Here is a 14,551-nt window from a genome sequence, read left to right as displayed (position 1 = left end):
CTTTCACTGAAAGGCAAGATCAATAAGCATTATGTAATTTACTTGAGGGAGAACACACATTAAAAAAAAGAGAGAAAAAAAAGTCCATATATGTGACGTAGAGGAATTGTAATTCCAGAAGTGGACAGTGTAGTTTACAACCTGCCAAGAGGACAGGCAATGCTTGGGTGTCCTGGACACTCTGGGGATTAAGGAGAGTTAAGTTCATCCATCCATCCATCCATCCATCCATCCATCCATCCATCCATCCATCCATCCAATCCACCTGATTGATAACTGAACAGTGCGTGACTGCGTGTTGCCAGGAGAATAAGAGACTGTGTTTCCCTGGCAACTATTCTTCAAAGGCCCCCGCCTCTCTCCTGTCTGCATTCTCTCATGATGAGATTCAGTGATGCAAGCGCAGCAGCAGTAGCGTTAATAGTTACAACAGTCAGCGGCTAAGACGGAGCTGGAGTTGACAATGAATGCGATAAGATTAACAAGCTTAGTCTGTTATCAAAATATAAAACTGGGAAAGAAAGAAGCACCTTGTAGGTTCTCAGATTAGACTGATTGAGCCTCTGGAACGGTAATACTGATCATCTTGGATAGAAGCTACAAGTCTAATCTTTTGTCTCTGGGTACGAGTGCCTCTAACTGCTGTGTGCAACCTTTGTAGTGCAAATGGAGCGTCCAACAAGGGGCACTTAAAAGTCCAATTTGTAGGATAATAGATTGTTAACTCTCATTCTCAACTCCTCAAATAAGCCACTGATTCGTTGGGTTGGCAGCCGGGCACCGAACTGAGGGTTTTTCTTTAGCCTGTTTTAGCTCCCTGGCCACCCAATACTGCTGTTTTGGTTTCTAATTTTCTATTTTGTTCACTCCTATCACTCTTTGAATGAAGCTTTCTGCCACATGAGGCAGTCGTGTTCAGCGAGATGGCTCTAAAAAAACCTACCATACATCAACTGAACAACACCGAATGGCAGGCAGACACAATTATCGGAAGACATTATCTCAGGACATAAGAAAGACTAAAAAAGCATTATCATTTGGTTGACATAAACACTACTTCAGACTTGCTGTCGTCAAAATGGAGAAAACACAAGACTGTCAACAGTTTTAGATGTAGCAGAGGGTTCAATCTGTATAAAGGAAGTTTCACTGCAAAGCTAGTTAGGTAATAATATTACATACAATATCATCATCTAAAAGGCTAATGAATGCAAACTAGCACATTGTACTCATTAGGCCTACATAATTATCATAGCCTTATGTTTATTTGCCCTTTATGGTTCTTTCTTTGTCCGTGATGTTCTTTCCCCTTGTTGACTCAGTGCTTCAAGTCTTCTACATTCCTGCCTTTCCAGACACTGTGCCGCATGAGATGTTGAAGTTTATGTAAATTTCTCTTCCTCTCTGTCTATCTGTCTGTCTCTTTGTCAGGTGGTGGGTGCTGATGCTGTAACCACTGTGTGGAGCTGACAAGCCCTGGTTGATGCAGTGAAGTGTTCCAGAGGGATAAACACAAGCGAAGGTAGGAATGAAAAATGAGGAGTGGAAAAAAAACAAAAAAAACAGAAAAGGACACAGCATAGAAACACCATATGGGCGAGTCAGAGAGAGAGTGAGGAGCCGGATGGACCATTAAGGAGTGAGGATACAGTGATGGGTAGAGAGGAGAGTATAGCGGCCACATCCGTTGTATACAGCACAGCTGCTGAATGGGTCTGATTCACAGGCCACTGAATACCCAGTCAGCCAGTGTGCGACAGAGAGAGAGATCATTGTGGTTGGAGAGAAAGAGACACAGATGGAGAAAGGGAGTTCAGATGGTATTATTGGTGAGTTAATAGAGGTTAGACTTGGCAGAGACGAGCAGCGCTGCTTCTGTGCTCAGTAAATCCACACTGATGAAACTCCTGGTCGGTAACAGGAGGAATCTTTCAGTGAGAGCTGAAAGGAAGCCGGGAGGCCTCGCTCTGCTGCTTGGCTTCCAGTCTGGACCAGGTTTGCTTTTCAGACGCCATGTGGGAGCCGAGCCGTGTCTTTATTAAGGCTCAAGGAGCCCCTCGGTTTGGTTTTCTCCTGCCGGACTACAGATGAGAGCTGTGTGTGCTGTGCAGTTGCATAAGAGGAGTACTTTGCTCTACTTTCACGCTGGCTGACTGCAAACATTGTGCGTGTAAGAGAAACTGAAACCGCTGGCCACCAAACACACTTCCTAATTCACAGAATGCCATGTCTTAATGTGCAAATAACAGCATGGCTGTGATACTTCCAGAGGCTTCCAGTTGAGATCGAGAAGGAAACATGTGTTCACGCAGCCCGATCTCCAGTCCCATTCTGCCACTTGGATTCTTGTGTACCTAAGGGCCACCAGTGAGACTGAATGGCGCCCTGACAGAGATGTGCTGTGACAAGACAAGGCCAGAGGAGTCGGGAGAGTGCTGCTGAGTGGTGAAATAGAGAAGTGAGGCAGAGAGGAGAGCTGAAGGGGATATTTTTGAGGAACCCATTCTGACGTCAGAACCGAAAAGAGAGAAGGAGTTTTCTCCGTATGCGTACGAATTGAAAAAATATGAACACACACACACACACACACATGAAGACAACACAGCCAGAGGACAAAGACGGATATGTAAATAACACGAGCATATCTTATGCTCTTTATACCAACAAACACACCCGGCAGAGCAGTATCCTGTTCTGCAAACAGCTTGAAACAAAAAAAAAAAAAACACAAAGAGCAGCATCAAGCGCACAGACCAAATAGAGAAAACCACAGGGCTTTAAATAGATGGCTGAAAAAGAGAAGTGTGAAGTGGACAGAGATACACAGAGAGCGGCAGAGGGAGAAAGGGCGAGAGCAGAAGTTTACATCAGTCTCCAAGAAAAGCAGAGTGGCGACCAGTGCCGCCCGTGGGACTGCAGCCATCGCTCCGAGCGCCGCTAACCTGGGATTTATTCGCAGCGACGGTTTCACAAAGCAGTGAAGATAAAAGACAGGACGGGGGAGAAGAATCTGAGGGATAAAGATAAAGGAAGAGGCGACTTACTGGGAAAAGAGGGTAAGAAGAGAAAGCGGTGAGAAGCTGAGTCCCTTGATTTCCCCCCCTTTTTTAATTTATGTTCACCATACATGTTCTGCAATTAATACAGAGACTGATTGCTGTTCAGGTAGTAATGACTGCTGCATCAGATCACTGTGAGCATCTGACCTGGTGTGTGAGCAAACTGGCTGATTTTTTTTTCCCCATTACATCTTCTGCTGAGACGAGCAGACGATATCACCAGGCCAACAGTATCCTGGCAACCATCAGCCGAGCTCAGCTCTCAGGATGGACCACATGCTGCTCCAGACTCGGTGTATGTGTGTTAACGCGTGTGTGTAGGTGAGGCCGGCGTGCGGCTGCCTCGGACACACACTCACCTTTTCACGTGTCAGAAAGGCTCTCATGGCTTTATGTGAGGCTCCAATCTGAATCTCAGCTTGACTTCGCCTTTGCAATCACCTTGTCAGGCTGAAGCTATGAATCTGTTATTCATTTATTCATAGCGTGCTGCTATCTTGGAGCAGGAGGTCTAAAAGTCAGGAGGAGACGGTGTGCGTTTTACACGATCGGACTGACGCTCGCAGGTTACAGCAGTGACTCAGCACACAGCTCCCCCTTTTCTGCCTCCCAATAGATTTTTATAGGTAGCGCAAACATATAATACAGGACTCAACTGAAAGAGGAGAATATCAGCGAGCTGTTTCAGTGACTGGAAAGTGTAACTCCATCTCCCGTCTAGCGGCACCTTAGTGCTGCATTGCAACACCCGTTCTTGCTGAGTAACAGTGAAACAGACCAGGCTCCTTTTTTTTTTTTATCCAGGATGGTGGCGTCTCATAAACATGCTAATGCTGCCCACAAATCAGTCATGAAGGGTAGGGAAACTGATCGGCCTCTGCTGTGTGCTAACATAGCACATGAACACAGAGGGTACGCAGAGGAAGTGAAACTTGGCAGCTACCTCGGCTGCCGACGTCCCTCTATGATCGAGGAGAGGCTTTCAAACTCGCACAGCTGAGACTCGTTTGTGACTATTGGATTTCACTCGGTCGTTGTGTTTATTGGCTGTTTATTGCGTGTTTTTTATGCAACATACACACAACTCCAGACGTGGCCCCTCAGTCCTCTCCTTCTCTGATCCCTAACTGTACATGCTCTTTAAATCTCCTCTTTAACACTAACAGACAATATCACGTGATATATCACTTTCTTCCAGCCCTCTACTGAAGCTAAATGATGTTCCAGTGAAAGAAATATTCAAATGTGGGTCTCGCACTATTTAATCAAACATGACTTTGGTATCCATGGTAACTTGAGGTTCTCTATTATTTAAAAAACGTCTGTGGGTTTGAACAAGGTGTGGGTGGTACAATACCTTAAGTATCACTAATACTGATACTAATACTGATACTAGTCCTAAGTCCTAAGTCCTATTTTCAGTACAGATACTAAAAAACAGATCTGTCTCATTTTACATCATAATCTGGGCTGTTTTTTAAAGGTCTCATATTGTTTTCGTTTTCAGGTTTATACCTGCATTCTGAGCGTTTACTAGAAAAAGATCCTTTGGTTGTTGTGGTACGGCCCTTCCCTATTTCATACATTATTTGGCACCACGGCTGGAGTTTACTGGCCTGAGTGGGACTGAAGGTTGAAACAACGACGCCTGACATGTGTTGTTTAGTCTGGTGCTGTATCCGACCATACGAGCATGTAGGGACTATATACCCTGCACATCTGACCTGCGGTATAATCTGATAAAGCTTGCATCATGGGTTTCATAAAGCGCTGGCATCTGGCCTTTAGCTTTGAGCATAAAAGAGCTTGTCATGAAGTATCCATAGACTGCTGTACACGAGGAGCATTAGGAGTCCGCACATAGCCGGCTTTTATTAGGTTACTATAGTAATGTAAATGGATTGAAACCACTGCTCAGCTCCAGTGACTCCCAATGAGTGAGCTAAATGATTCACTGTTGGATTTAGGCCTCCCTCTAATCGAATACAGCATACGCTGTGTATGGGATGCAAACTGTGATCAGTGTCATTTAAACTGGAGTCTGACTTCACTCTGGACATATTGCTGAGACAGAAGGATGGAGGATGAGAGGAAGAAGGGATGATTAGAGAGGTGCAGATGGGTAAAGAAAAGAAGGCAGTCACGGCCTGCTGTGTTCTCCGTGTGCATGTTGTGTGTTTTCATGCAGGTTGCCAGGTTCTGTGTACTGTATGCATTTTGTTGTTTCCTCCCGTCCAGGTCGCCAGCCATGGGGAACCTCATTAAGGTCCTTGGCAAGGATTTAGAGAACTGTCCACATTTTTTCCTGGACTTTGAAAGTAAGTGAGCGCCGGGGTGCGTGCGCGTGTCTGTGTGCTTGAAATGTGAGAGCACGTGTGTGCAGCGGAGGTGTTCAGTGGGAGGTCGCTGGGTGGGGTCAAGGGAGGTATATTTGGATGTGAGCTGCTGAGTTGTTGATGGAGTGGTGTTGTGGGTGTGGTTTGTCATTATCAGACGCTCTCTAGTCCCACTCTCACTGCTTTCTGATGCCCCGCTGACCAATGATGGTACGAACATACAGTGCGTAGGTACAAATAAAACAGTGTGGAGGGAATCAGGTAGAGCATCACAATCAGGTGCATTTACAGGGAGGAGTTCACTTAGGTTGTTATATTTCGTACTGTGCAATTATGTCTTCAGAAACTTATTTTCAGAACATACATACAGTATATTCTAATCTATACACATTATAACCAGTTCACCTCCTTGCTACATGCAGGTGTGTAAAAATTCAATAGAAATAAATCAAATGAGAAAGACAACAATGATCTCCTAACTGGAATGATAATTGATTCTGTGTATTTATAAGAAAATGAGGACTACATTTTTATTTTCTTACTCTTATTTTTACACAAAATGCTGCAATTTGATTATATTACTACATTAATGGGATTTCTCCCATTCATACAAATTCTCTGTGACATCTGACTTTTGCCGACCTCAGCGACACCGAAAACGTTTTTCCTAAACAAAGCAAACATGTGAGTAATAAAACTATAGGAGTGGGATTAAAGAAGCTCTGTGTCCATGTTGCCATGCTTCACCCAGGAGAAACTTCCACCATGCCATTCCAACAACCCCCCTCTCATCCAGTCCCCCACCCTGACACCTTCACCTCTCACACACCACACACACACGCATAGAAACTCACACACACATACACGCACGAACACGCGCACAACCCCCGACACCCATCCCCTCATCACCCACAGACTTCTCCCCTCTCTCTGTTCCAGGGGGCTCATGGGAAACCTCCTGAAAGTGCTGGCTTGCGCCGAACTTGAGCATGGCCCAATAGTTTTCCTTGACTTTGAACGTGAGACCATCCGCTTCTTATTTTTTTGAGTTATCCCTTTCTCTTTGTTGCCTTTGCTTTGTTTTCCTCATTCCATCGATCTTAGCTGACCATCGTGTCATCTTTACGTCCTTATTTACCCCTTTCTCCCTCCTCAGCTCTTCTCCTCCTCACCTTCCTCTTTGTCTTTTGATTTCCGCTCCAGGGACTGGCATTTGAAAGTCATTTGGCTTCTTTTCTGAAGGGTCTTATTCACATGCACCACGTCTTATTAGGCGCAGACAGATGCACAATGGCACGGTGACGCCACAACAAAATGACAACAATAATGCTTTGATCTCGGCTCATACGCCACAAAAAAACTGAAGAGAAGTAAACTGAATGCCAGTCCTGTGTGGGTTTCTGTTGCTTGGAGATGATGATGGCTAACAGAAGTCTATCGTCATCCTCCAACTCCTCACCTCCTCATCTCCTCATCCCCTATTGTGTGACCTATTGTGTGTCTGACCTATCCGCGTGTGGGTGAGTGTACGCCAAATAACGTGTGTGAAAGAGAGTGAGAAAAACTGAACGAAGGAAAGATTGTGAAGGAGGCTGGTAAATCACACCACCTCGACCCCCTCTATTCTCCTTTCCCAGTCAGTGAATTCTAAACTTTGCAGTTTGAACTTGTCCATCTCAACAAGTCATTGAGCTGAAGCGCTCACTGTTAAAATCTTCTGTAGTTTTGCCGACAAATGAATAAATCAGTGTACAGCCATGTTAGAAGCTCTGTGAGGCTGGATCTGTTGAGCCAGTTGCTAACTTCAGCGAGCTAACTTGCTGATGTTTAGCTGCAGCTGTTCACCATGTTCAGCATCTTAGTTTACCTTGTTAGCATGCTTGCTAATTAGCACTAAACACAAAGCCATGCCGCCAGCTAAACATGCTTTTCACTCTTTCACAGTAGGGTATTTTTTAAGTAAGAATTAATTGAAAATGCACAGAAGATTTTTCATTAAATGATTTTTTAAGATGGATATGTTTTGCAGTGTATCCCAACATATTCTGCCCCTCCTCAGCCACTTCTCCCCCTCTAACAGCTGGCTTCCTCCTCCTCCTCCTTTACTGACTGTATGTTACAGTGGGGGTGGGAGAGCTCACTGCTGGCAAGAGACGTCAGCTGTCAAACAGGCTGAATTTACCCTTCATTTTTTTATGCCTGTGATTCACCTAACTTCAAAAGCAAGTGGAATGAGTCAGACTCAGGCATCACAGCTTTAGACCCCCTCCTCTTCCTCCTCCTCCTCCACCACCTCCCCTGTGCCATCTGTGAGCTCTCCTCCTCAACCCAGAGACACAGTCACCTCTGTCACACAGCTCAAAGTTTGGCTTAAACTCTACACTTAGCTCTCGTCATGCTATTGATGGCTCATTGCTAATAATTAAGGCGTGCTCAAACCTTTTGAAAGATCAGGAGCCAATCTGATGATGAAATAGAACAAATGAGGATACATTTCAGTTAAACGTTCCTTCTCACACATGAGAACATGACGCTTGGATCTATGCATTGGTCACCATGTCTAATATTAGATGAAGCCTCTATCCTTACATGCTCCATTAGGACCACAGATTCCCCTAAAAGCCTAGTTCGACAGCTAGTCCCCCCCCCCCCTTTTTTTTTTCAATGCGACAGACAGGAGTCAGTTAGCGTAGCTTAGCATAACATACAAACTGAAAATGACAAGCATGGCTCTGCTGAAAGGAAAATATACCACATCTGTAAAGCTAATACACTGTAAATGAGTAAATGAAAATGCTCATCTTTTGTCTTAAGTTAACTTTTAAAAGGGTTAGGTTGGCTACTTCCTCTTTTTAAAAAAAAAAAAAAAAATCTAAAAACCTTAAAAACACAGTGTTCACAGTGATATAGGCTGTTCCAGGAGATAAAATTTCCCTAATGGCCCAACAGATTAAAAACCTTTAAGTTCAAAAATATTTGCAAATAGCCAAGCGCCTGCTTGAAGACTTAATGCTAAGTTAACCACCTCCTCACTACAGATCTTTGAATCTAGGTCATCAATGAAGTGAACTATTCCTTTAATGGTGCAGTTTCAGAAAAGAAATATCTTCACTGACTGTATTTTTTTTTTTTATCTATAAACAAATGAGATAAAAAAAAACTCTTAATTTTAATGGCTGAATAAACAAACTGACCTTGAAGGACAACACAGTTTTAGACTGTTTTATTTATTTGTTGTTTATATTTGGCGGACCCTGCCACCACGGTAGCTTCAAACAGTGTTCTGATGTCCTTCTGTTGCTCTGAGAACAGCTTGTTTATTCAGTTATGGATACAATAAGTATTTCTGACTTTGTACTTTTACCTCATTAACATAGAGTTTGAATTTCTTCTCCAAAACCACATAGTGCTCATTTCTAGTTACGACTATAAGCTTATTCAATTATTCCTGTACCTTGTAAACAAAATATGTTGTTGTTTACCAGAGAATTGAAGGAGCACATTAGTGAAAAAGCCATCGCTAAAATAACAGTTCTTGCTGTGCTTATTATGGCAGGCTGTGTGCTTGGAGGATAGCAGATATTCCATGATTACTATTTCTCTGCAGGGAGGCAATGCCTCAGGGTGCAAAAATAATCAGTGGTGCTGCTGCATGTAGAGAGCCGCTTGCCTGGGTACACTCCCACTCTCTCTCACTTTATACCTGAGTCACACATCAAGACGGATAGCTTGACGAAGAGAGAAAACCAAACACAATGATGACTCAAGAGGACGCATCCTAAATTGTGTCACTCGAACGCTTAATCCCTCCTGTATGCATGCAGCTCGCCACATGGGCAAACAAAGCAGATCTGTGACAGGGAGGAGCCCTGCGGCAAAAAACACTGAGTTTACAGTATATGTGCTGCCGGCCGTGCATGCCTCCTCCCCGCTGCTCGTTTGTTTTAACAATTCTCACAATTAAACCTCGAGGGCAACAACAAAAAGTCCCTCTACCCATTCATAGATGTGGAGGGGGAAACAGAAAGTGAGAAAAAGATGGATTGGACTATTACATGAATCTGATGGGACAATTACACCTTTAAAGGCCCGTATAAATCCCAGTTGAGGCGATTAGAGGTCAGGAGGCAGACACTTCGCCCAAGTGGTGCAATCCAGCTGAAAACCATCAGAATGTTAAACCATCAGTTGTGACATCGTCATCCAAACAGTTCCCTGAAGTGAAACTGGCATCGTCATCGTCTGGTCCTCATTGGCCGACCACAGTCTGTAATCAAACCTCACTGTGTGACAGAGCGTGGCTCACAGGTCTCTTGTTATAACTCTGTGGTGGGTAAATTGGATCATACATTTACTGGCCAGACCTTAGATGAGCACGGCTGCAATGCCCACTAAGACTTCTAACTTTTATTGCAGTCATGTAGAGAGTAATTGCTTATCTCAGGCTGTTATCTGGCCTTCATCTTTTCAGCTCTCTCCTTATCACTAACCTCTTTCTCTCCTCAAATCTTCTCTCCTTTTCCCTCTCGTTCTCATCACCCTCCCCTCAATACTTTCACTTCCCACTCTCTCTCTCTCTCTCTCTCTCTCCCTCTTTACTTTCCTTCCTTCCTCCCCTCCCAGATGCCCAGCCCACGGAGGCAGAGACAGCCGTGTGGAACCAGGTCAGCGCTGTGCTGGAGGAGGCTCATGGGATCCTCGCCGAGCTGCAGTCCTATAATGGCGCGGGCCAGGAGATACGAGAAGTGAGAACGAAGCAGTCGATAAAAGGGCTGAAAGTCGATAAACTGTCGAGTCCACGGTGCAGTGTGGAAGAAAAAAAAACAACGCTCGTGTGTGAATCACATGGCCTGCCAGGGTGGAAAACTGACATGTCATGTAGTGAACCTTGCAGTAAATATAGGCAGAGACAGAAATGTGTGAAAGTGTTTTTTTTCAAACAAACATTTCATGCAATATGTTGTTTTCGGTGGGGATGTTATGGTAGAGGGATAAACATCCTCCGTTAGAAAGCTGGCGTGCTGGTCTCGAGACATCACAGCAAACCAGTCCCCTCTGCAGCATGAACGATCGCTGCTGATTGCTCAGCTGCTGGCATTATTCTGCTTGTTAACAAGAGGTGCTGATTCGTTTCCTCTCCCTGCCTCGTAACCTTGAGGACTTACAAGCATTTCTTAAGACTCTATTTTTATAAACGGCATGTCGCAAAGCTTTTAACATTTGTTGAGTCTGTAGTGCAGTATATATTGACATTTGGGAATATGCCCGTTTATGTTTAAACTGACACATTTTTTGCTTTAACGTTTCATAATAAAGTATATGCTGATTGTACAATGTAATAGCTGCAGAATAATATCATCATCAGCATTTAGACCTCGCTTCCACTGTGCTAGTTTGTCTGCCAGTGTGCACAAAATCTCCGGGGGGAAAATGAAGGCTGACTGGCGATCCAGTCAGGCTGGCAGCCTGGCACCATTTCTATCTGCATTCATATCTTCATCATGGCCTAAATGAATACATAAACTCTCAATCTGTCCAGTGTTGTAGCTGCTACTCTGAGTAAAACAGAAAGCAATGATTTTGTCCCCCCGCCCAAAGAAAATCTGAATATAGCATACATGGATCCATTTCAGCGGAGCATGAGAGGGGATCACTGGCAATATTCTGTTTTTCTTGTTTCAATAAATCCAATGAAAAGACCAAAAACCAACAATGAATACTGTATATCCCACTGAACCGTATTAACTATACAGCCAAAGCCTAACATACAGTAGATTCTTCCTTCATGCCATGGACCTCCTCTGTTGTTGTTGTTCACTCTAAAAACATGTAAATGTGTCCCAGCACTGCACCGATGACATCCTATCATTACGATTAACACTGGCACTGTAATTTATATTGAATCAGTCCTACAAAGACGTTCCTGCTGCTGTGAATATTCACTACAAATATGTATCAATCCCTGGCTGAAAATAGCCCCCAACTAATGCACCATTTACTAATGTTGCATAGATATACCAGTTTGCTGTGGTATGAACACTGACAGTTATCATATTTACTTTTGCAGCCCTACCACTGATTTGCTTCTGTTTGAGTAAAATTAGTTATAACTGAAGTACCCAGCTGTTTTAGGCACTGAGCGAGCCATTTTGAAGAATGAAACTATACATATTTTAAAACATACATCTTATATAGAAACAGGTGGGCCTGATTCTGTTGATGAGAGCTGCCTCATTCTTTAAGGCATTATGTCACTACTTTGTGGTGTGTGCCTGTTGATTAGTTTGGTTAACGATGTCCAATCAATTTATTATCACAATAGCCAAATAATACACTTAAGTATCAAGTGGATATTATGTGTCTTTTCTCTGATACCTCCATCTTTGCTGAAGTGAAATCACTATAGTGCGGAACTTGAAGTTGAAAGTGAAAATGTAGCTGAAGTGAAACATCGCTTAAAGGAAGAGCGGACGGAGAAGATGGGGAGCTTTTGAAAATCCTTTTTGGAAAAGTAACATCTGTTCCCTGCCCACAGGCCATCCAGAACCCGGGCGACCTCGCTCTTCAGGAGAAGGCCTGGAACGCAGTCTGCCCCCTGGTGGCCAAACTGAAGCGCTTCTACGAGTTTTCCCTCCGACTGGGTGAGCACAGCTACTGCATTCGGTCTGTAGGGTAGTTTCAGGGGATGTAGCACACTCTCTGGTGGCCATATTGGAGCTCCAATAGGAGTTGGATTTACAGCTGCGAGCAGCTAACCTAAATCTGAATTTAGAAACAGCTTTAGCTTTCAGTCAGTCAGTTTTCAGTTGCTAATAGGTACATTACATCACCTCAGTTGTGGAAAGTGTTTGATAGAGTGAGGGGAAGGGAGGAGGCCCTAACAGCAGTAGAGGACACGGTGAACACAGACAGAGGAGCATCACTCACATTCATGTGTCTTTGCTGAAGTTAAAACGAGCCTTTCTGACAAGCTGTAACGTTTTTGTAGAACACAGAAGTGTAGGACGACTGCTGACATGTCCAACACTGGTCTCACAGACTCCTACTGCATGACAACTGTCACCGTTGTTTCTTCTTTTCGACAGCTATTCACATGAGACATATGACATGTACTGGATGTGACAGGCAGCAACTGTTGTACATGATGCTTACATTGTGCCTCTGACAAATAGAGTAAAAAAAACATTTCATCAGAATATCATTAGAATGATGTATGTGAGAGGACGGCTGTTTTCACAATCATTGCTGAAAGTGTTTTTTTCAAGGACAACTATTATGCTTTGACGTTATCTTGAGAGTTGAAAAACTTCTAAGTCCTCAACAACAGAAGCTCCTCTCTCCCACAGAAAACACTGCTCCTGAAATGCCCCGTCAGTAGTCCTGCCTTTAATTCCGTGACTTTTCCGTGACCATTTCCCACATTGGCATAATTTAAGCGTAAAGACAAGTTTGGCATGTAAGATATTGATTTAGCGCAGCTTCTCTGTCCTTGTTATCAGTGCTGGCTCAGGCGTGAGTAAGCTATCCAATCAGAGGAGACTGGTATTCCCGAGGGAGGGGTCTGAAAAAGACAGGAAGGGGTATACAGTGCTGCAGCTATGGATGATATGAGAAAACTGATGTTACTGAATAATGATTTGTGACATCACAAATGGTTTGGAAGCAATCCTGGCCCAATATTCATCAAACACGGGACATCGTCTGATGTGGAAACCTAAAGCCACCAGTGCATATATGCTGAGAGTGGACTCAAAATATTTGCATATCAATTTACTCGTTTTAAGTGAGGGAGCCATTAGAGAATTCTCATGGATGCCGTAATACATGTGAGGAGGGGATCTTTAAATAAGTGGCAGATTAGTGTTAAGGCGATGAACACGGGGAGAAGCTCATCTTGTTCTGTCAGCGCTGCTTCACAGCTCCAACTCCATGTTGCCACGTAACCACCGTCGTGATTTTACATGCAGTTTCAGTCGGCAGCATTCCGAAACACACACGCGCGCGCGCGCACACACACACACACACACACACACACACACACACACTGTAATGTCCTCTCAGCCATCTCTGCAGCATCCTGACCCAGCAGCCAGGCAGCCGTTGCTACGGAAACAGCGGTACATGGTTGTCCAGAACGTAGAGAGAGAGAAGTAGGAGCGGAGCAGTAGAGTTCGGCTGCCGCCTCTGCTCTGCCTTCCAATAATACTTCCATCTCTTGGACACTGTGCTCTCAGCTTACCATAGAAAGAGGGCTTACTAATAATTAATGACAATGTATCTGCGCTAATGTATCCACGAGATACAGCACAACAGACATCTTGTAGACATCTTGCCTTCCTGCACTCTTTATGAACACAAATGATCCAATCTTAATGATTAGGAGAGGCAGAACTGGAACATCATTCCTGATTCTGCCCCTAGCACCTCTTGTTTTTTTTGGATTTATGTGCTCGATCAAAGGGTGCAAGAAGAGGTGAAGAGGTCACATGTACAGTAAACAAACAGCCGGAGGGTTTCTCCATCCAATCTGTCAATGTATACCCTCAGGAGTCGGCGCTCAGGAGCTCTGTGCTAACAGCAGGAGGGAGAGTGGGGCTTCTGGCCAGGCCCTTTAGATGAAACACTTCAGTGTTGTATTTATAGAAGGCCCTTATACATTTTTAATGCAGAGGGAAGGGATGGGGCCTCTGGAGACTCTGCTTCTGAGGCATTGCTACCACATACAGCCTCTGGGGTCCGGCTCTGGTGTCTGATTTGTTATAGCACTGAAGAGGCTTGGCTTCAATAGCATATGTGACACGGTGGATATGTTTATCCACTGGTAGGATGTCAACAAGGAGGGTGAGGCAGCGGCGTGATCTCTGTGGAGAACCACTTACAGTAGATGTTTGTTTAGATTCTCTTGAAATTTATAGCCAAGACCTGTTGTCATTGTGGGCAAAAATGGATCAGTTGACCTGGTGAACCTTAGAAAAGGTCAATATTACTCTCCAGGCTCAGTTCAGTGTGTCGTAAAAAGACTACAGTCATGCTTGCAAAAAAACTGTATTTCCTCTCTTTTTCTAATATCCCCATCAGTGAATTCTGCACTGTGAAAACATCAGTTTAAATAAGTCAAGTCACATTTCTCATCTAGTTTTTGCAACAAGTTGAACA

At 44.0% G+C, this 14,551-nt stretch overlaps 1 protein-coding gene across 2 annotated transcripts in view; it reads left to right on the top strand.

Annotated features, from left to right (window-relative positions):
- fam49al (family with sequence similarity 49 member A, like) overlaps positions 1–14,551 on the top strand; it is a 34,022-nt gene that overhangs the window by 13,711 nt on the left and 5,760 nt on the right. Inside the window, exons 2-5 of one of the 2 annotated variants that reach the window (XM_037093575.1) lie at positions 1,432–1,522; positions 5,298–5,377; positions 10,019–10,140; positions 11,931–12,036. In XM_037093575.1, coding sequence (XP_036949470.1) covers positions 5,308–5,377; positions 10,019–10,140; positions 11,931–12,036 — 298 coding nt within the window. In that variant the 5' untranslated portion in view covers positions 1,432–1,522; positions 5,298–5,307. Of the gene's footprint in view, positions 1–1,431; positions 1,523–2,602; positions 3,057–5,297; positions 5,378–6,334; positions 6,415–10,018; positions 10,141–11,930; positions 12,037–14,551 lie in introns of those variants that run through there. The other variant, XM_037093574.1, reaches the window with a different exon arrangement.

The sequence above is a fragment of the Acanthopagrus latus genome, chromosome 3, assembly GCF_904848185.1.
Source record: "Acanthopagrus latus isolate v.2019 chromosome 3, fAcaLat1.1, whole genome shotgun sequence".
NCBI lineage: Eukaryota > Metazoa > Chordata > Actinopteri > Spariformes > Sparidae > Acanthopagrus > Acanthopagrus latus.
The sequence above is the reverse complement of the archived record's forward strand: the minus strand, read 5'-3'. Positions and strand labels throughout refer to the sequence as shown.